The sequence below is a fragment of the Mesoplodon mirus genome (genome assembly GCF_964341445.2).
Source record: "Mesoplodon mirus genome assembly, chromosome: 4".
NCBI lineage: Eukaryota > Metazoa > Chordata > Mammalia > Artiodactyla > Ziphiidae > Mesoplodon > Mesoplodon mirus.
The window spans coordinates 17,870,569-17,894,515 of record NC_138979.1 but is presented as its reverse complement, the minus strand read 5'-3'; the positions used below and the strand labels follow the sequence as shown (position 1 = coordinate 17,894,515).

General features: G+C 36.9%; 1 protein-coding gene across 18 annotated transcripts in view; it reads left to right on the top strand.

Moving 5' to 3' along the window:
- PARD3 (par-3 family cell polarity regulator) overlaps positions 1–23,947 on the top strand; it is a 629,984-nt gene that overhangs the window by 320,113 nt on the left and 285,924 nt on the right. For all 18 annotated transcript variants that reach the window (XM_082620041.1, XM_082620034.1, XM_082620050.1 and 15 more), the window contains 2 exons: positions 14,688–14,779; positions 16,963–17,046. In XM_082620041.1, coding sequence (XP_082476167.1) covers positions 14,688–14,779; positions 16,963–17,046 — 176 coding nt within the window. The remainder of the gene's footprint in view (positions 1–14,687; positions 14,780–16,962; positions 17,047–23,947) is intronic.

The following is a 23,947-nucleotide window of genomic DNA, read 5'->3' as shown; positions in this document are numbered from 1 at the left end:
AAAAATAAAACATGTGAGAGAGAAGACAGATGTTAGCAATTAGTGAATTTAGGTGAAGGGTCTATTGAGTGTATCTATTCAATTTTCTGTAGGTTGGACATTTTCCCCAAAAATTTGAGGAAAAGGAAGTTGCATGTAATCCAAATTCTTTGCATTTTCTTTAAAACAGCAAAGGCAATTCATTCTTACCATTGCGGCTCAGGAAGTAAAAGTGTTTCACAGTCTCAAGATCTTGATTTAAGAAATATTTGGCCAAAAACTCAGGTGCCGTTTCATCTGCAGCCCCTGTTTGTTTATTGTCTCCCTATCCACATTCTGACTTCAACAATGGATGTGGATGTTGGTGTCTGTCAGGGTTGGGCCATGTTTTCATTTTCATGTTGCAATTAGGTTGTTACCTTGGTAATCCCAAGCTGTCCAGGATAGCTGAGCCTTACGTTTAGGGCCCTGGAGTCAGGAACCGAGTTAGCTGTTGTGAGTTTGTAAAGATGCCTGGTGACTGTTCGGTGACTGCTGGGTGTGCTCAGGAGACCTTCTCAGCTCTGCAGGCCGCCTCAGACCTGGCTCAGCAGTAGCTGACTGCTGAAAGACAAGGGGGGTGGTTGTGGCTGCTCTCCTCCTTCCCTGCCTGTAGGCTCTCTTTGCATTTCAGCTTGTGGTGCTGAGAATGTGTGTTTGCTCCCTTTACAGGTCACCTGCCCTGCCCCTCCAGGAGCTTGCCTTTGAGTCTGGTAGATTTACATGTGGATTGATAGCTGTGTGACAAAGGATGGGTTCCTTAACCACTCTGAGCTGCAATTCTCTATTTGTAGAACAGGAACAGCACGGATATAGGGCCTGGCTCATTCGTGAGGATGTTTAATATTATCACCACTGTCAATAAATATTTTCCCTTTTCCTACCCATCTTTATCCTCTGAGGTAATTATATAAAGTTCTTTTCAGTGTTTAACTAAAATATCTATAAGATAAAATAAAGTGCTTTGTTCAAAATGTATGCACTTAACAGGTATAATTATTAAACACTGAAAAGCAGTATTATGCTCAAGGCCACTGCTTGTAGTTGTTTTGCAGAAGGGGAGAACTGGGGTGAAGTACAGCCTGTGCTTTGCACCCCAAACCAGATTCTCCAAGGGGACCCCTTTCTCTAGTCTCACGTAGGCACCATAGAGGTGCCAGATGCACTTCGGTGTCTAGTCCCTTTATAACTGGCCTTTTAGGAAATTCAAGTTCCATTTTAGATACAAATTGTCCTTTGCTGTCAGAGTGGTGGCGGTCATTGTTAGAAAGTCGTTGCTTGATGGTACACGTGGTTCCCGACTTAGGATGGTTCAGTACACATTCATCAGAAACCTTACTTCGAATTTTGAACTTGGATCTAGTCATGGATGTTTGCATCCGCTCTCTCCTCTCCCGTGTTGCTGAGTGGTGGCAGCGAGTCGCAGTTTCCAGTCAGCGTGATCTGGAGGGTAAACAACCAGAACACTTGACAACCATTCTGTTCTTCTCTTTTGGTACAGTGTTCAATAAATTACATGAGATACCCAGTACTTTATTATAAAGTAGGCATTGTGTTAGACAATTTTTCCCAACTGTAGGCTAATGTAAGTGTTCTGAGCACATTTAAGGCAGGCTTGGCTAAGCTGTGATGTAGGTTAGGAGCATTAGATGCATTTTGGGCTTATGATATTTTTGACTTACTATGAGTTTATTGGGACAAACCCCATCATAGGAGATCTGTAATTCATTTGTTAGTTGGTTCAAAGAATAGTTAAACATCTGTTACATGAATGGCCTTACTAGGATATAAAATAAAACTGAGCAGTAATCTGGCCAAGTATGAATAAGTGTCAGACAGAATGTTGGTACTTTATATTATTGATATTTTTAATTAATCTTCTAAGAATCCTTTCCTTTCTTTCTGATCTTCCCCAGTACCACCTGAGTAATTATAGCCGGCTTCTGCCTGATGGTCATATGTCTTCCCAATTCTGTTAAGTGACATCATCTTGGTAGTTTTCAGTCTGCCACAGGGGGAGTATTTGTATCACAGGTGTTGGCGAACATTACAAATCAGATCTTCTTTTCCCTTAAAAATTTTTTTTTCCTTTGGAGAGCCAGCTCTTAGACAGTTATCAGCGCACTCCTGCGTGTATCACATCTTCACGCCACTTCCTAGAAATCATTGGTTATCCGTCCAAGTCTCTGCTTTGACAGCCCGTCATTGCATTGGGTTTTGTCTCTAACCTGATGAGACTTCTCTTTACTCCAAACAAGTTTTTGCGTGTCAGCGTCTGTCCCCACCTTCCCCACTGGAGCCCCCAGAAGAGCTGGGCTTAGGATTGTTCAGGTCATCTCCCAAGTGCTTTCTTAGTGACATTGCTCTGATGGACACCCCAGGACTGACCTGAGGATGTGATGTCAAACGGACCCTTTCAAACTTGCTCGTCCTATCAGAGAAGCAAGGCAGGGCCTGGGTGTTCTTTGGGGTCACAGAGTGTTAAGTCTTGAGAAGACCCCTGCTCCTTAGCTGAGTGCAGGACAATATATGTTTCTATTTTTAAAATACATTTGTATCTTGATGGCATCTCTTGAGACTGTCAGAAGTGAGGTCTGTAACTGCAGGTCTCTTTGACCTCCTCACATGTTTGACTCAACTCACTAGTAATAGTGTCTGTTTAATGATTCTTTTAAGAAGTTGGAATTTTATTAATATCTGGCTGCTACCCTCAAGAGTATATATAGGCACAGAAACCCCCTGCAGTTCCATTTTACAAAGAATTCTCATATGTGGAGGTGATTTTAGGAATGATAGAGAATAGAGACAGAAGATGGGTTCCACATTTAATGCCCAAGGGAGAAAAGCCACCCGCAGACACACGTCCAGGAATCCAGCAGCTAAGGCTCACGTAGAGAGAAGAATCCAGGTGAAAGGGCTGTGAGACTTATTTTAAGAAATTGCCTAATGACAGATTCAGGGTTTTGAATAGGAAATAGTATTTGGTATTCAAGATTTCTCAAATAAAGGAAGAAAGGTAGCTCTGGCCCTTGAAAAGCTAATCTGAATCACAAAGGCTGAGCTGACTTTACAGGAAAAGTGTGAAAGACTTCTGAATGTGCTTCCCTTGTACTGTCTTTATCTGAAGATACTACAAGTTGTTCACCCCCGAAATAAGCCCACGCTCTGGGTCGTGATGCTAAAAATAGCTGTTGAGCTTTTTAAAAATACATGGACTGTCTAATATCTTAAAATCTATTTCAGTTTATTATTAGTTACAAAGTCTATTTTCTTCCGAATTGTAGTACGTGCCCGGTAAAACTTTTTAAGAGAGGAAACTCCTACCACCTATCAGTCCAATTCAACCTGTCTATTATCTGGAGAACAAGTAAGCAGACAACTTGATCCTCTTTTATCTGAACATTCAGGAGTAAATATTTCAAGAGTCAAACAGTTTCTATCCCCATGAATGACCTAAATGAATATTTCAGAACTTTTACTTTTGTAACTGAAAGTAACCAGTATCTGTTATGTTTTCTATTTCTATTTGTCCGGTATATCACTGCTGCAATCATTTTATACTAAATATTGTAATGAGTCTCTTACTCTGAAAGCATCTCTTTCTGGTAAATACTGATAAGACAGTCTTTCACATTAGATGAGCTCAAGTTTTTTTAGTCCATTTGCAAATCACAAATTCCAGATTTAATTATATCCCAAGGGAACAACCTGAGGAAACCAAAAGAACTGACATAATTGGATCAAATTGTGTAATCAAAAGCAAATGATATGGTTATTAAACCTAATGAAATGACTTCCCAGTGTTTAATTCATTTCTCTGACTCAAGAAATTTTAGTAATAAGTAAGTGTGTTGAAAGGGATACTCTGAACAATCACCCTTCCTAAACAGTCCTTTTCTCCAAGACTGTTTTTGGTTGAAATATTTCTGAAAGTTACACATTAGAACAGATAGTTGTTATCTTCTGGGACGTGAGTGAAAGGAGAGGTGGCAGGAGGTGACATCTGGGTCCTTATTAAACCCAGGAAGAAAGCAGTGAAAGGGGCAAATGCTTTTATAAGGTAATGATCTCTTGTATTACCACCTCCATTTTACATAAAGTGAAAACAAACAGTAATTGGTAATAGCTATATGGCATCTAAAGGATTACTATCACTAGTTTATAAAGATTTTGTTGAAATTCATGGAAAAAAATAGGCTTCTGATAAATAGATGAGTGAGATGAGTAGATAAATCAACCACATATTTTACATATTTTACTTATGTAGTAGGCAGTGTTCCAAGCATTTTCTGTTAATTAACTCATTTGATCCTCATAGAAACTCAGTAGATAGTATTATTCTTCCCAGTTTATAAATGAGTTAACTAAGGCAGAGAAGTTACATAATTTGCCAAAATCATTCTGCATGGAGATTCTGTTTTTAACCACCCGGCTAAAGTGCCATACCAAACATAACACATGTTTATTGGTTTAAATTAGTGTATTTGTTTAATGTCTTAATTTTTGTTTAGCATTTGTATCAGATCCCAGGCATTAAGGGCAATGCAGCAATACACAGCTAATTAGCTTTATTAATGTTAACCTCTATGTTTATTATAAACCTTTGAACCATGATTTTAAATTGAGCATTCAGACTAATCTTTGTTGCCATGTACCTTGTGTCAAAATATAATAGGTTTTGTTTTGTTTGAGAGAATACAATCTCTTGATCCCCAGAAAATCTACCAACTAGCTTTTTTTTTTTTTTTCCCTTTGCGGTACGCAAGCCTCTCACTGCTGTGGCCTCTCCCGTTGCGGAGCACAGGCTCTGGATGCGCAGGCTCAGCGGCCATGGCTCACAGGCCCAGCTGCTCCGCGGCATGTGGGATCTTCCCGGACCGGGGCACGAACCCATGTCCCCTGCATCGGCAGGTGGACTCTCAACCACTGCGCCACCAGGGAAGCCCTACCAACTAGCTTTTGCTTCATTGAACTTAACTAGAAAATTGAGTGAAAACGAGATTTTTCTTTTTTTTTTTTTTTTGAAAGCCACTTACTTTATTGAAGCCATTTACTGGTTTCAAGTAAGTTAATGACTACATTTCATTTGTGAAGTTATAAGGTTGCATTGGAAAATAATAAACCAGTGCAAACTCTAATAGATGTTTAGAGTGGATTTTGTTATAGGACCCATGTGTTGCTCTTTACTTGCTTATTAACAATTTAAAATAATGAGGTGTAGAACTTTGGGGACTACAAAATGTTTTTTAATAAGCCCTTCAAAATTAATAATGGTAAAGTATGTATTTATCATCAGGGAAAAAGGATAAAATATATACATCTTGGTCCCCGTTGGAAGCCATGTGAGGTTTTTGTGGGCCACAGAGCCCAAAGGTGAACTGGCTTAGCTGTGACTCTTCTTCACTCTTTATTCTTTCTTTAATTTTTAATTTAAATTTCTTCTAATTTTTTGATATGGCATCTTACCAGCCTTTTGCTCTTCTTCTGCCATTCAGACACTATACCAAATCATTGATTTTTAAAAAAAACTCTCTGCTTGATTTCTAGGACTGATTCAATATGATATACATCAATATCAATGACCAGTTCCATCTTTTTACTTCCCTATAATATTCTGTTTTCTTTCTAGATCCTTGATTCTTTGAAAAGTCACTTTCCAGAGAAATTATAAAGCAGTGATATTATGTAATAAAAAGTACTTTATGAAAGTTTTATAGGGTTTTATTAAAAAATAAAAATAACCTTTCTTTATTTCTAAAAGATTTTATGCTCGTTGTAAAAATACTTAATGTTATAGAGACACAGTAAAAGTCACTGTAACAGTTACACTGTTACACAGATGTAACAGCTGGTAAGATTTCCTGATGTTCATTATTTATGTTTCTCCTGAAATGAAAATTCACACACAAAAATATTTTAATAGTAATTCTCACTCTATGAAAGTACATTTATTGTATGTTCAGAGTTTAATATTTTTTTACAACATAAATTTTATTTTATTTTCATTTCTCACAGGCCCTAGCCCTGACTAACTAGTTAGCTAGGGTCACATCAGTACTGGATAGTTCTGGGTTACTCTTCCCTGAGTGAAATAGAGTGAAAAAACATGGTAAAACTGAAGAACCACAGGCCATGATGCTGTTTTCAAAATCCCAGGGCTGCTGCTGCAGAGAAATCTGAAATCTTTTCTAGGCCTAATTTCTTCCTAATAAGAATTCCTAGCTTGTTGTGAGGATTAAGTGAAAGATTGTATATGTAGTTTGTGGTGTGTTATAGATGTTTAGTAAAATTAGTTCTTTTTCTTTTTCCTAAAAATTTTGTTTTAATATGTAAGGTATTTTGCATGTAGTGATAGCCATGAGTCAATCCCAGCAAGTTTATGAGATAGAGAAAGTCGTATTTCCTTTATTTGGATTAAGAAAGTGGGGCTTGGTGAGATGAGTAATACATGGCAGAGGCAGGCCTCTTACCCAGGTTGGTTGTTCATTACACCCGTGCACGTACTGGGTGGATCCAGTACATTTCTATATAAAGTCTCATGTAGAGCATTCAGTAAACTTTATTAAAGAATGCTTTGCAAGGCTTCCCTGGTGGTGCAGTGGTTAAGAATCCACCTGCCAACACAGGAGACACGGGTTTGAGCCCTGGTCCGGGAAGATACCACGTGCCGGGGAACAACTAAGCCCACGTGCCACAACTACTGAGCCTGCACTTTAGAGCCCGTGCACCACAACTACTGAGCCTGTGCTCTAGAGCCCGTGCTCGGCAACAAGAGAAGCCACTGCAATGAGAAGCCTGCGCACCGCAATGAAGAGTAGCCCCCGCGTGCAGCAACAAGGACGCAACACAGCCAAAAATAAAAGAATAAATAAATTAATTAATTAATTAACAAACAGATAAATTTATTTTAAAAAAATGCTTTGAGTGTCAACAACACAGCTCTGTTATCCAAGCTATGTTGTGCTCAGAGAGCTGGAAGCTTGTCACATGGTTACATGGCTCAGTTATATTTGGAAAAAAGATTTGCACAAAATTCATTTAAAAAATCCCATGTGCTTTGTTTTTTGGAATATGTTTAAGGGTTGTGTTGTTAAGGATTAAATTGAGGTTGTATTGAGGACTAAAGAAGTGGGTTCTTTAGTAATCGGCACATCAGAAGTCCTCGGTATATACTAGCAATTATTTTATTGTTAATTAAAACTTGTGAAGTTTAAAAGTTGTGTCTTGCCTTTTTAAGAAGTGATTTATACTTATCTGTAGCAAGAAATATTTGTTTAGATTTTTTCTTAATGATCTAAATAAAAGTTTAAATAATTACTTTAGTTTCTCCATTAACAAATCAATGGTTAATTCTGAAATCATTTTTAAGCCAAGGAGAAATCGATTTTTTGAAAGAAAATAGTTATAAGTGTTTTTTAAAAAAATAGGTCTGAATAAGTATTGTTTACTTACCCATGTATTACTTATTTCACCCCAAAGGTAAAGCATTTTAAAGTGTCACCTCAGTAAGGTTTAAAACTTTATTGTTAGGCAAGATTGGTCAGATGACAAAATCAGTACATTTCAACAGTCCATACGTCAGAGTATTTTTTTCAGTAATGTTCAAAAGAAAACCAATGGGTATTAGTCTCATAAGGAAGCCACACCTGAACCAGATTGATTAGGCTGATTAAAATCATGTCATGATTAAAATCAGTGTACCTAATGGGTACATTTGGGCATTGGTGTGTGGTAGGGAAACTGAGCAGTGTAGAGGTACTTCCTGCAAAACGAATGGCCTCCGTATTGTTGAAGTGGTGATAGTGGTCAAGTCTTTGGGATAGAACTCTAATAATCTATGAGAAGTGGGCTTACATTTTGGAACTAAATTTCAAGATTCCACTGTGCATGTAACAGGTGCAAAGATACATACTATTTGCTGTTTTCTGTGGTTAGATAGCTTCATAAATCAGCACCATCTGTTCTTCTTCTCAAAGACTCTTCTCTTGCCTTGGGTTGTGTGGAGTCATGTTGTGTATGTTTCAAGACAGGAAATGTTTCATTTCTGTGGTAAATGAAAATTTCATGGACTGTGTTCAGGACTATGTTTGCCATTCCATTTGATCAGTATTAGCTTGAGATGAGGATGTTAGGTATCCGGTTGAGGGCATGCAGCTCACATAAAACATTCAATATCACAGGTACTGAATACTTCTTCATTTAATCCAAAATTATTTGGCGTTGAGCTCTGGGTTCTGTGGAGCAAGTTTATATTATAATGAACTGCACTGCCTTTAAAGGTATAACAGCTATTAATTTCCCTCTATAATATAATACAAGAAGATACTTTGATTCTAAAAAGTCTTGTTTATTATCTCGTCTGTTCTTAATAGTTTTTGAATTCTTGTTTCTATATAAATGTTTTTACTCTAGTAGAATATAATGATCTTTAAGTAAAATTATATTACACATTTCCTGATTTTATTTCTTTAGAAGTTGGCTATAGATTTATCATTTTCAGTTGTGAAATTCCCCTCACCCCCCAAATGTTTTCAGTTGTTTTCCACATATGATGGGAAATTATTTTTCCCTGGCGATTTGGCCAGTTAATCAAGTAGTGGAAACCTTAACACAAGAGCCTTCTGGAATCCAATTTGTGATGCTTAGAGGACTTGGAAACAGATTCCCCTTGGAATTTGTTTTCCACCATATGTGATCCCCCCCCAAAAGTGGTTTAATTCATGCTGTCAACATTCAAATATTTTCTCTGGGATGCTATGGTTCACTAATAGTTAATGTCTCACATTAAATTCAGAAAATTTTGCAATTCTAAAATTCTAAAAAGGTGACAAAGATCATTTGGTTGAGCATTTGTGTAGCAATATAACTGAACCAGTCAAATTATTTTACTCTAAAAAATAATAATAAAAACACTTGAGGAAGAATATTGTAAATTTGTTTCCCAGGGTATCATCAGAACTTTTGTTTCTTTTCTTGCTTCCTAAACATAAAAATCAAAGTCAAGTATGCAGGAAATTTATGTACACAAGTATAACCTAAGTTTGTAAAAAAACATTTTAAAATGATTAAATTATTCCTTCAAATTGTAGGCTTTTCTTTAAAGTAGTAACTATTCAAACTATTTAGATCCTTGGAACCCAAGAGTTTGAATGTTGACATGCAGGTGATTGCTTTCCGGGTGAAGTTTTATTATGTTCCGTAAGGCAGACAGTGTGCTTTTGCTTTCCTTCTTTGCTAAACAAACCAGTTACAAAGCTTGTCCTCTTAATACTTTATATGAGTGATGGAGGCAGGATTCAGATTTTAAGTGTTCTAATTACAGATCCTGTACTATTTTGCAATGGCATCCACTTTAGTATTTGGATATCATTAAAAAAAAATCTGTGACTGCAGAGAAGATATATAGTGCTCATTAGGAAAAAATACAACTAGATAATTTTTGAAGTTAAAAAGATAATTAGAGGTTTAGCCAAATTTGGTTTTCTTAAAGACATAGTTCATGTGAGTGCTTGTGATTTCAGAATATATCATCCATTGGTCCTTCAAGGACTTTTTCAATTGAAGGTGAGTCTTTATATTGTTCATGTTATGGAAGAGAGTAAGATTATTAATTTTTATGAGAAGCAGAGAACAAATAGGTTCACATGAAGCTTTTATCACCATTTGTCTAATATGAGTTTCTAACCTGATCTAAAACTCACTCTTCTCACCCAAGCTTATCAAATATTCATTTTTCTCCCACTTTTTTCTCTTCTTTGACTACTTGTCTCCTCCATCTTTAAAAAAATTGCTTAGATCAATATTTTACGGTAGATAAAAGGTTAACAAAATCTTTTCCCCCTCTGCATGAGAATGTAAACTTTGGTGGGTTTTTTTGGCTCCCTTTTTCTGGAAAACTGTTAGTTTCCGTAAACTATCTTTGTATGGTAATTAAATTATTTTGATTGGTAATTTGCATCTAGACTCAAAAAACTGTAACTAGCTGGCAAACAGCTGTCCCTATGGTGGTGTCATGAGACATACTGGCTTCTCTGAGACAGGAGGCTCCCAAGCCAGGGTAGCGCTTTGCATCCAGCCCATGTGAGTCTCTTCCCCCGCACCTGAGCTGTCATCTGGGGGACACACAGGAAGAGACCCTGGACATCTTTAAGGATGGCTCCTGCCAAGGACAGAAGCGAGACACTGCCTTGCTGGCAAGTTGGGTTTCCTGCCTTTTATCCTTTGCAGTAAATCTGATGCCAGGTGGCATTTGGGGGTCTTGAGAGTCTGGATGTTTAGGTGGATCTAAAGAGCCTCTCTTGGTGGGTATTTCAAATATGTAGTCAGAATAAAATTACATATATCATGCTGGAAGGCGTTTAATGAAAAAACTAGCAGTCTCTGTGTTCTCCTCCTCTGTGTTCCCCCAGCCCCTCTCCCCAGAGGCAGCAACTCCCAATTTATGCAGACGTTGGTTCTGCTATTTACTTCCATGTTTCTGAATAAAATATTTATGTTGCTCTTTCCTGGTTACCAGTTATTGACATCTGTTGACTTGCCATTTATGGAAGATGGGGTTTTTCCTTTTATGCCACTTTCACTTTCCCCATTCCCATCCTCTCAGTATTGTTACATGAAAAGTCCAAGTGAAATCAATAGCCAGTGTCACATTATATGGTGATGTAAGAACTGCTCACTGCATAACCAAGTAGGTGCTCTGATTACATGTCCTTTCCTACACATTTTCCTTTGTTGTGCTTGGAGCTAATTGCTTTGACTTCTAAAAAATTTGTTTTGTTTTCTCTATACATATCTTTAATTCCCCTCCCCCCATTCTCTATCAGGTCTGTCAAAATGTTTCCCAAATGTTCAAAAATACTGAACTATTATTTTTTTTTTTTCTCATGGAGATTGACTTCCCAGACCTCTCCATCCTGCTGCTCTAATCTGAACTTGTTTTTGCTTCTCTGGACTGTCACCATATTCTGGGACTTTCCTTGGGTTTTGTCCGTTGTTTTATTGAATTTTCTGGATTTTGCTGGAGCACATCCAAAAATAGCTTTATGTGGAAGGGTCCATGGGAAGTAAAGACTTTGCATGGCTGAGAGGTTTTTTGAATTTTCACACTTGCTTTTTTTGTTTGGTTGGGCATATTGTTCCACATTGAAAAATTAGTTTTTCCTTGATATAGAAGGTATGACTCTTTTATCTAGTACAATTTAATGTTACCATTCAAAAGACATTGTTATAGAGCATTTGTTAATCATATTCCCAGTTTTAGTATGCTAGTGATCATATAAATGCTACCACTCGGCAATGCTCAGATTAAACTCTGTTGTCGGGAGATAATTCTCCATGGTTCTCTTGCATTTTTGTACATCTTGAGAATAAAGGCCTTTGTTCTGGACTCTTCTTTCAGCAATGTGTTGAAAGAAGCCTTGGAAGATAGGCATAGTGTCTCTCTCCAAAGCAGTGGGCAGACAAGCTTACTGCCTATGTAAAAGGTTCGAGTTCCCTGGGCTTATGTTTCTTCTGTGTGGGCCCCTGAGAATTTTAGCTTAGGAATCAGTGCATAAAAGGATGATGCTCTGGCTAATGCTGTTGCTGTAATGAGCTGTTCTTTGTCTCCGACCCGGGAGTCTCGTGTCCTCTGTGACATCCGTGAGGCTATGGCAGGCTCACTATGAGCTTTCAAGTAGGGTGAAATCATAGGCCCTTCATGGTTCTTCACATCTATTTTATCTTTGAAAAGTTCCTCAACTAACAACCCATAGTGTTTTCTTCTTCCCACCATTTACCAGATTGTATACAGCATTAGTTGTTTATATTTTTTAATATGTTTTCTCATTCTGGAGGCCTTTTATGATGAAAGCACGTTGTATACAGCAAAGTGCAACAAATGTCGGGTTTTATGCAACTTTATAAAATGCAGATGATACAGTTTGTAATTAACTGAGTAGGTAATATGTTTAATATTAAATTTTACTGCAAGGCACAAGGTATGTGTGGACAAATATATATTCTCAAAATATTTTAGAGCTGTGTAACATTACCCTAAAACAATTACTAAGGTATGTTTTATATGTCATGTATTTATTGTTTATTTCTCTTTTCAATAACAACATTTATTATCAGTTACCATGTGTCAGGTATTATGTTATGATTGTGATGTGGATTATCTTACTTATTCCTCTCAGTAGTCCTACAAAGAAGATGCTTTTATTGTTCCCAGTTTACAGAAGAAGGGATAGAGATACAAAAGGGGTATATAACTTTCCTAAGGATATAAAATTGGCAGATGGCACACTTAGTGTTCACATCTCGGTTTGTTTAATTTTCTAATCTGAACTCTTAACCACTACACTCTGCTGTAAAATGAAGAGAAGGAAAGGACAAAAAGTACATTGACTCCCCTGAAAAAATTTTTTAACACTATGTAGCTTAAATTGATACTCTTAGACCTTCCATCTTGATTTGACATATATAATAACTGAGCTTCATCTACTATGGTTATGATGGAATTCAGTGTATAGCTCCTACTAAAAGTGACTGTGTTCAGCTGCAGCTTTAAAAAGTACAAAACAACAAAATAAAGCAATATAGGAGCTGATCTGTACACATCCAGACACTGTGGTTCCCACAGCAATTGCAGCTCAGCCTCAGGCAGTGAATTTTGCAAAATAACTGAACACCATATGCAGCTACATGAAACAATATTCTGCATGCTCTTGGGGACCTGATAATGGCCACTGTGGGAACAATGAATGTGTCCATTATCAGTTACTGTTTCATCACTGTAGTTTAGGGTGTTTCATTTATGTGGCCATTTCATGGTGCCACATAGGTGTTTCTGTTGGTTATACATCATGGTGGTGTTTCAGCAGTGTTTACATTATTAATGAATCCTGAAACAAAATGTCTTTAACCCATAAGACTGTTTGTATGTTTTCCATCTGATTTATATAAATACAATCCCACTTCTCTCCTCCCTACCCCCACTCCCAATGGAAAAGCATAATTTGGGGAGTTCTTGTTTACATTAAGTGTGGTTCTTAGGCAGGTTCAAGATGCTGGTTAACCTTTGAAATGTGTTATGTGCTGGTGCTTAAAAGAGATAGGTGACTAAGAACTACATATTAGAGCCTCTCAGAACACAGGGTCATCAATCTTCAAGTAGCTTGACTTCATGCAGTGCCTTGCCATTGAGGATGCATGGAGCCTATCCAAATTCAGAGAAAAACTTGGTGCATTCAGCTTCTTATTTTGGTAGATTCTCAGAGGAAATGTCCGTTGGGCATTACCAACTGCCCTGCCTTGCCTTCCTATTGCTTCAGTAATTTGAAATATTGTTTGATGCTGTGTCTTGAACCTATAACCTTTGCTTATCATTTTGTTGATTGAAGTCTCTGTTGATGGTGTATATATTTCTACTATGATTCTGTTAAATACATGGTTAAAAATATACAGTTTTTCTCTAATGGTGTACTCTTATTAGGTGGTTTAGTTAAGTTCACATATAAACTCACTGTTTTCAAATTTATACAGTAGAAAGGGTAAACCTAACAAATTGTATGTGTACATAAATTATGCACATTGTGGATCCAAGGTGAAACCCTCATGAGCCTCTTAGCCACTGTGTTTGGAGATTTGGAGTCTTTTCTGAATATTCTAATTTGGATAATAGGACCATTGATATCATCAGGCATGTTTATCCTTATTCAAATGATCCTGCAAAACCAACGTCACTGTTAGTGAACTGCTTAGTGAAAAGACAGTGGCCAAGATTAGAAAGTAAGGCATATTCTTGGGTGACATTTCATTTACTTTTATGAACCATCACATTTATTCCACATGCACCTTTTGAAGCACCAGCATGTTTACCCAATTTCTACAGCATGTTGGAATATAATTTTTACAAACTATTGCCTTTCTAAAAGGAAGAATACAATGGTGGTTATTGGGGTTGGTTATCTTACTCTTTGTGCCTTTCCCGGCACTGGGTCCTTTGTAACAGAAGTAAACACAAGTGGTTCTTCATGGCTAAGATCTTAATGCCTTTACCTCTAAATGATCAGTCGATTGGCTTAGGATAACTTTATGTGAGATTTCACAGGATGAAGTATCTAAGTCTAGGATTGTGCTTACTTGATGTTCATTTTGACAAGGTGTGTTAATAGGAACTGGGGAACTGACAATAGGACTGAAGATTTTGCTAGTTGTTAAGGTTTATAATGATCTCAACTGTTTGGATTAGTATAAATGTTAACCATGCATCCCCAGTGTAATGTACATTTATTTATTAGTTTATTATAACATTGCAGTAATATATAATTACTTCCTAAAACATACACCGAAAAGTGAAATAAAAATGATAAGAGGGTTAATATAAGTTCTAATGTTTTCTTTCCTTATTGCGGTGGCATCTTGTTCACCCCCGAGGATATACTAACTCAGGAGACTGTTGCTTTAAAATGCAGCTTTTCACATGTACAAACCCACAATAGTACAAACTATTAATACTAATTAATAGTATTAATCTTATCATTAAAGGTCATCCTTGCTAAGGAGAGAGATTGTTAACATTATCATAATGCCTCTTAGACTCCAGTTTTATTCAGTTTCCTTTCATTCACTGTATAAGAATAAACCTGACTCAGAGTGTGCTTCTCTTTGTGTTGCGCCCTCTCTAGGATGAGGATGGCACGGAGGAAGACAGCAGCCGTGTTGAGCCCGTGGGGCACGCCGACACTGGTGTGGAGAACGTACCCAACTTTTCTCTGGAGTAAGTTACTGACAGTTTCAACTAACTCTGTAATATCCATGTAGCTTCACTGATAGCAGCAAGTATTCCGAAAGCATATGGCATGCATTACGTTTGTGCTTAGTTAAAACATGCCTTGCATTGGTTTGTTTTCCAAAGAGCATCTTTCATCGATTGAGTTAATGATCTAATGTAAGAACTATAGCATGGAAATTCACATGTACCTGCTCTGAGCTTCATGCCTTGGCAAATACTATTAAATTATAATATAAAATAGTATTTGATTGAAAAAAGTCTGTTATGTTCACAGCACTGTAACTGTTTTCAGATTGCTTTTGTATGTCAGTCAGTATTTTGGTCATTTGTTTGTTCTTCAACTTTGCTAAATTAGAAAAGAAATTGACATAATTTACTTGAAAAGCTAGTTGAATCATGTAAGCATTACTCATTTTAGTGTATATTTTTTCGATTTGAAGAAATAGAATCTCTCAAGATATTTGATAAAAATTTACAGGTTAGGGATCTTGAATGATTTAAAGTGTAAAAGGTCAAAGAAAAACTTCCATATATTGTCACAACTTTACAACTATCTTAAATAATGGCAGGTTTGAATGGAAGATGTTTTCAAGACTTCTTCTAAGTTACCTTAGAGCAGGGAGGGCAGTCATTCTAAATTTTTTCTTTGATTTTGGGTAAAAGTTGGGGTCCAGATATTAATAATTAAACTCTTAATTTTGTCTTTTCTTGGTCTTCCACGGAAGGGCTATAAGAACTTTCTCAGTGAGATTAAACAGGCTTCGAATCAGATTATGTTTGGATATTCAGCAACCAGCATTTTCTCAGTATTTACACACTTAAGAAACACTTGCACTGTCATAGTTCTTTTGAGAAAGAATATAAAATAAAATAAATGTATTAAAATTACCATACTAGTTGGCAAACCATCTTAGTTGACAAACCAGTCATTAAATACATGTTCAAATGGTATTAACAGTATCTCAAATAGGATTTTAGGAAACTCTATGAAAATAGAAAAAAATTAAATATCCATTTAAATAGTATTACTTTAGTAAATATGTTGGCAATATGACAAAATTTCAATTTTGTCCTAATTAGTGTATGTGATTGAATCTATACACATAGAAATACAGTTGTAGCATTGGCATTTTCCATTGCATAAAAACTATATTGTGATCTTGGTCAAGTCCATTGGTAATCACTTACGGTTGTCCAGATTGCTTAAAACTAGATATTGAAATAGTATTGAAATAGTATTTGAAATAGTATTTCCAAATATTGATTGTTAGATCAGGACTGCTTAGGTTTCTGTGGAGTACTCACACCCACAGAAATACCTACAAAGTGGAATCTCATTGAAATGGCGTAGAACATTTACATTCTCCAGATTATACCAATTGCATTAAACTCGGGCTCTTGATATTAATATTAAAGTACTGTAGTTATGTGGTAGAAGTAACTTCATGTTACTTCATATAAATAGCTTAAAGACTTTAGAGTTCAATTACAAACACCCTTGGGACAATCATTTGATTTTTTTGCGGGTATCCCGTGGGGTTGCATTGCCTGCATATGCAGTGAGCTTACAGCAAGTAGGATGGCGACCTTCCGTGGAGCTCTGAGTTGGGAAGTAAGGGTGGCTGTATCCCATCTGGATTGCCACCTCCCGGGGCAAAGCTTTGACCTTATTGGACTTTTGCGGGAGGGGATCAATGATGTGACATGTGTAAGAGCACTTTGTAAATTATAAAGTGCTGTGCAGCTGAAGCATCTTTATCCCATTAATCTTCGTAGTCCTTGAATAGATATTAGGATGGGAAACTTCCAGTGGAAGTCTAGAGATTTGATCACGAAATGTATACTTGGACCACACAGAAGAGTGTGGTCCGAGAGCACAGGTGCTGTGTCATGTTTAATGTAGTTATCTCTGATGATTGCTCCCCCCTCCCCACCCCATGCCATCAGACTAGTGTGCAGGTATGTAGAGTTGAATGTGCCCTCATCACCATGCTTCTGTTCCAGAACGTGTATGTATATGCGTGTGTGCCTGGTGGGATTTTTCGTTTTGTCCTCCTCTGTTGTTTATTGTGTGTCTGTGTCGTTGCGGTTTTGTGTTTGGTTTGGTTTCAGTTTCGGTTTGTGATGGTCCATGTTCATGCTCCCTCATTCATCATATTGTCTCACAGTGATATGGTAAAGCTCGTACAAGTCCCCAACGATGGAGGGCCTCTGGGAATCCATGTAGTGCCTTTCAGTGCTCGAGGCGGCAGGTAACGTATCTTGCAGGTTTTTAATTGAATCATAATGTGGAGTGTTTTATCTTCATTTATGCTCAGATATAGAGTGGTGTTGACTTAGCATATGCTTAATAGAAGGCTTTTCATTTGGGGGCCACTGCATTATAATCACAGAAAGCACTTAGGCTGATGAAGAAATCGGGCATTTAAATTATCCTAATAATTTTATCGTTCATCACATCCATGCAAATTGATGATAGCCTTTAGAGCCAGAACTCCAGCTGAATGTGCAAAGGTAAGGGAGAGCTTAAAGCAATTTTCTGGAAAAAATGTATCCAATAAAAATTATCTAGATAACATAGAAAATGATTCATTTAAAATTTGCTTTTATGTTTATTTAGTTCTTAAATTTTATATGATTTTTATGATTATGTTTGAAACTTTTTTAAGTTAGACAAACTATAGATTTATTTTCTACTGTGTGACTTGTGTCTCCTTCTTCAATCTGCCCACTCAAATATCAAAATTTTGTACTATTTGTTAGTGTGACTTCATTACTTCATAGAACATATATCCTTTAAAACGTCAAATGTTACATGAGTTTCTTTTATCCTGCTGCTTTCTTTTTGTGAAAGAATTAGTGTATGTTTGCTTTTATATGTATTCAAATACTATGAACTGAATTTGCAACTAATCAAATGTTTGATGAGCCTCCATCATCCACAAGTGAAATGCTGCATCCTTCCCCATGGAGGGGGGGCAGGCATTAGCCTTTGAAGTTTACTTCCATCCTCTCTTATTTACCCATCTAATTATTACCCAATGAAACATATTTACGAACTATTTGGCTTCTTAGTTTGAACTTCTTTCTTTTATTGTTATCATTTTATCTATTTTTTAACTTCTTTTACACTGGCAGAAGAAAAGGGGGAGCTGGGAAGTCACCTTAGGCCAGTGACCAAGAACAGGAACATAGTTTCAACCCTTGTCAAGGAATTCCAAGCGTCCAGTATATTGTGAGAGATGGAGGAAACATCAGTTACAAGCATGTGATTGAGTTATCTACTTAATTGTTCAAAATAAGTATTTGAACAATTGTACTGCCTTCCTGGTATATGTTCCTGACAGTATCGAGTCCAGATTTCATGTCTTCCGTAAAGCACACGCTTTATGGAAGGTCTGGAAGCTGACACTGTGATTTACGTAGAACTCTGCTGGAGTACGAGGCTTGAATGTGAGCGTTACATCTAACAAGATGTGAAATTCACCTTGAATTGGGGATGGGGGTGTGTTACGTTCACAGAGTTATGACTGCTTTCACTTCTTTTTTTTTACAACTCTGGAGAAACATTGAAATGTCTTCAAAGGACTTTCAGTTAAATAAGCTTTGTTTCTTTCAAAATGGCCCTTGCCTTTATCTCCTTTAAAAATTATAATTTTAAGTGATCTCAGAAGTTAAACCCTTTTTCCATTTATTTCATGAGTAGAAAAGTATGAGAAGAGGGTAAAATGCATGGATGATAGCCTCCCAATATTAGTGTGCCTTTAACTGCTTGTGGAATATAACTCATCACAAATGAGATTTAATTGTGTATGTACCAGCTTTAAACCAGTATTTCAACTACAAACGTGTTATTTTCTGTCATTTATTACACATTTCCTACCTCAGTGTGAAAGGATATGAGGATAAAATAGGTTAAAAAGCCTAAAGCAAAAGAAGTATAAGATAGAAAAAGAAATCTACTGCAGATTAATTCAGTGGAAGGCATTTCACAAAATCGACCACAGTTGCTGGTTACCATGGCGTTTCGTTTCGATATACAGAACACACTCAAGGAGACAAGGATCCCTTTACAGAACTAGAAGGTGTTTTATAGCTGAGTCATTTTTAGTCCCTGTTGATGTTGCAGCTTAATGAAGAATATCCTGTACAGCTTCCCTATACAAGGGACAAAGAGATTAAGAAAATGAGATTCTTTATAAATCCTTTTTCGGCATTACTAGTTTTCATATTGGGAAACAGAACAGAATTCTTTCCCCCCAACACCTGTGATGCATCTTTGAGCTTCCTCATCACCTTGACAGTCATGGTTCTTCAGAGTGAGGCTGACAATGCGAAGAAGAGCAGGAGGACTGCTGAAGAATCATAGACGCCAGTCTTCAGGAGCCAGAGGCACCTATCTGACTTGTTCTCAGAAATGCTGACACGTGGTTTCTTCTCAGTCAGTCAGAAACCTCCCCAAGCATTTACCGTGTGATGGTTCCTGTGTTAGGTGCTGGGAAACAAGGATGAACAGGACACAGTCTCTCTCCAGGGGTTTGCAGTCAAGGTGGAGTGATAGCCAAGAACTCACACTATTATAAATATGAGATAAATGCCGACATCCCTGTATCATAGGTGTTCTGTGAGCTGATGGAGGAGGGATTGTCTGAATTAGGTAACTGAAGTTGGCTTGTTGTAGAAGATGATTTTAATTGTGATGACAGCTTATAAAGGGAGCTACATCAGCTCAGTGGTGGCTGCAAGGGCAAATTAAGCAAGGCAGTATAGCAGAAAGGAAGAAATTAATCAGGACTCGTGAAGAAATTGCACATATTATCCAGTGGGAATACAAGAATACATATTCATGGGATGTAAGTTGAAATTTCCAAGAATAACTTTCTTTGTACAAAATTCCAGTCATACTTGGGCCCTCTCAGTTTGGGAGATGTAACTAATTGAATAACACTTACTGAATACTTATTTTCTAAAAGTGACACATGCATGTCAGTATTGCTTTCTGATTTCAATTTCTAAGTCAGAAAGTCTCAAGGAACAGTGCAGAATGGGAATTAAACATCGTAAAGAGAAGAAACTCAATGCTGAACATCTCGAGTATCAAATATAATTCAGGAAAATTGGAAGAGTGTGAAGTCAACGTTAGAGAAATTTTTCAAGCTACTTAGGTATTATTACGGCCTGAGGTATAATGAAGTTTTTTGTATAAAAATCCTGCTGGACCAATTTAAAAAGGCTATTTTCTAGAGTAGGTTGAATGTTGTTCCCCGACCGGGGACATTAGTGACCGTTGGCTTGTGTCTGCCGTTCCCCCAGCCACGGTCTTGGATGGTAGAAACGGAGACAGAATAAATGCATGGGAGAGACTGTGCTGTCTCCCCCCTCCCCCCTTTTTATTTAAGATTTTTTTTTGATATGGACCATTTTTAAAGTCTCTATTAAATATGTTACAATATTGCTTCTGGCTTTTTTTTTTTCTTTTTTTCTTTTTTAGTTTTTGGCTGAGAGGCATGTGGGATCTTAGCTCCCCGACCAGGGATTGAACCCACACCCCCTGCATTGGAAGGCGAAGTCTTAACCACTGGACGGCTAGGGAAGTCCCTGTGCTGTCTCCCCTTGATGCTCTGTTTTTCTCTAGTCATCATCTTGTATTTTATTCAAAAATATAAAGTTAACTGATCCCCACCCCGAACTCTTTATTCACAGTTTTGTTACCTTGAAATTGATTTTCACTTCACACATGTAACTTCATTTCCTCCTGATTTAAATGTCAAACATAACCTCCTTATTTAAATCACAAGTGCTACTGTTTTCAGGAAAGCTATGCCAAGTAATTGTCATTTCCTTTGGCAGAAAAACCATGTTTCATGTTATTTTTTTTATATTTCTAGGACCTAGCCCAACGGTATTGCTCAGTGAAGCTTACTGTGATGACCCCTATTAGCCCTGCCTTGCTGTATTAGAAACAAAACAATAAGAATGTATCCTGCCTTGATGTTAATGAGTTTTCCTGAGCCTTTCTAATTACTTAGGAATACGATTATGTTACAATGTTAAGTATTTAGAAAGCAGAATATAAAAGTATATTCTGAAATAGGGGCTGGGCTTGTGAAATAAGGTTTTGTATTTAGTTTTAAGGGCCTTAAGGTCTAATTGAGAAATATGTATATAAAAAGATCTATACTATGTGTCTAAAGAACTCAGTGCACATGTGCCATAGGGTTTAGAGGAAATAGGGCTATTGACTATTGGATGTTATGAAGCAGTAGAACTTGATCTGTTCTTTAAAGGAAATATAGGACTTATGCTATAGCGTGATGTTCTGGAAAGATAGTCTTTCTAGGAAGAGAACATGTGAAGGGAAGATGCTCCATACAAATTTGTGTGATTTGCTGAGAAATAATGAGTCAATGATTTGAAACTGAGTGTATTGGAAGATAACGCTGGAGAGATGGTTAGAAAGCACTTTATGAATGGCCTCTGAGACTTCATTCAGTAAATGATAGAGAAATTGTTGAAGGTTCTCGAGAAATATCATTGTATTATTTTAAAAAATAACTATTATTCCTCTACTTGGACTCCCAGTCTAACTTATAATGAATATTCTTAATCTTTTCCCCTCTGGAAACACGAATGGCTAAAGCATATTATTCTTAATAAAGTGCAGCCTGCTTCTCCGTGCCTTTTCTGTAATGGGCCTTTTCCCATTTATATACATTCTTTATTCTTAGCCCCGTGGCCCTTGGAATTTTCTTTCACTGTGCTTTTTCTTATGCAAATAGTAATTGTATGTTTGTTTATTTTATTAAGCAAGTGTTTTGTTGTTGATGTTGTTGTCTGTTTGTTTTTAAAGATCTGGTATCTCCTAGGCACCACTCTTGGTTCTAGGCAAACTCTCTGTAAAGGGTCAGATAGTTAATATTTTGGGCACTGTGGGCCACCGAGTTTCTGCTGCAAGTATTCAATTCTGTCATTGTAGCGTGAAAGCAGCCATAGACATGGATAACCCAACAAGCCTGGCTGTATTCCAAAAAAGCTTCATTTGCAAAAACACGTGGCAGGTCACATTTTGGCTCATGGCCTGTAATTTGCCAGCCCTGCTCTAGAGAAGCAGACAAATAAAAAATGCCTGCCATCATGGAGTTTACATTCTATTATTTTTCATATCTAAAATTCCTTCTTCTCTGTTTCCTATTCATATTGTTTTGGGGGCTAGAGTCCAGAATTTTATTTACACCTACTTGGTTGATGAGAAAGCCTCTTTATTGTAACCATATATTATTTCCCATCATTCCACCCTACTTATTCTAACAAATTCCCAGGAGGAGGGGAAATAGAAAAAAATCAACCGCATTTAACATCCTCCAATGAGTAATAGGCACTCACAGATTTCTTCTTCCCAATATCTGATTGTCAACCATGAGACCTAAGGAAAAATCTAAAGTCTTTAATTAGGAAAACAGTCCTTGGTAAGAAGGAGTGTGTGTGTGTGGGTCTGCATGTTTTAAGCTTTCTGCTGCTGCTTCATGCTGCCAAATGCCTTACTTATTAATTGCTCTCAACTTTCTTTTTACAGATGTGCCATCATTTGATTTGTCTGATTAATTTTGATTTGTATCCCAAATGATTTTTTTCAGCCATTTATCTTCAGTTTGATAGAGTATCAGGTGAAGGGTCAATACCAAACCTTTCGATTGCCATATTGTTTCTTTTCATGACTTTTTTCCTGGACTTATTTTCTTACTTGTATTACTATCCATAAATTCTGCCACGTAAAGCTAAAAAAAGTCACATCCCTAAAAGAATATTTTAAATGTTTAGGTTTTGGAGTTGAAATAAAAGTGACCCTGTTGGAAAATATATATTCCTGTGATCAGATTAATATAGAAAAGGAGTGAAATATAAATGTTTGTTTTCTGTATTGTAGATGCACATATTGAATAATTTTCCTCTCAAATAAAAACTGAAGTGTTTATAAAGTTTTTAACTATTCTGTATACAAGAGTAGTTAGCAAACATCTTTGGAAAGTCTTAAGAAAAAGCATACTCCTCTACTTAATTATTCAGTGAAAATCTGTGAACTTGGCTACTCTGATAAATATTTACCTGGGTTATAAATAATGTTAGTTATAACTCTTAGCTCATCTAACCTTTATTTTATTATCTTTTGCTCTATAACATCAAAAACAGACAGTTCATCTTTTTCCAGAATTTCCAGTTAGCTGTGCTGTCTTCCCTCTTTGTGGCAGTCAGTGACAGCCTGGACCACATGCTGAGTCTTCATGTTATTGGCAGAGGGGTTGTTAGGAATCACCCATGTTTTGAGGCCAGAGATGCCTGGGACAGAATCTGGCTCTGTCTTTTTAGGAAGTGTGGTCTGGGCAAGTTAGCTTCACTTAGCCTCAGTCTTCACATCTGAGGGCTGGGACACTCCTCTGACTTTGTCTGGTTAAAATATGAAAATACATATACTTATAAAATACATGTAAAATACCTTTAGTGAGGTATTTGGCAGTGGCAGCTAAGAAGAATGATATTTCACCTTCCACGTATGTTCCTGTGATGTGCTGTTAAAATTTCCTCCAAATGCTGGGAGTTCTGGTTGTCTAGGCAAGTGCTGATGAGTCTTTGTAACAGTGGAAAACGATCTCTTCTATCATGAATGTGAGATGAGAATTTACTCTTATATCATAAATTTGAGAATCCCAGTACACACTTATTTAGTTAGTTGGGTGTATTTAATAAAGAATTACAGCCAATTTAGATTTCATGGAAACAGCTCAGGTGTTAAGAGATTTATCCAAGGCTTGTATACTGTATTTCAGTTCACTGTAGAGTTTTAAAGTTGACTGTTCATTTTTAAAAGAATAAAAATGCACTTGAACTCTGTGTACTTGATTTTAATTTAAGTATTTTCCAAGAGACACAATTTAACTTTACTGAATCTGTAGCCTTTCATCTGTAAGTCTTAGGATGTGCATTCTCAGTTGCAGACTTGCTTTGTTCTAATAAAGGGACACGCTAAATGCATTTGTTTTAGAGAGGAAAGTCGTATTTTACATTTAGATAAATCTTGCTTCTTTAAATGTAGTGGTACGATGCCTATCATTTCTGCCCTAATCTAAAGGAATTCTCTACTTTTACTTTACCATTTTT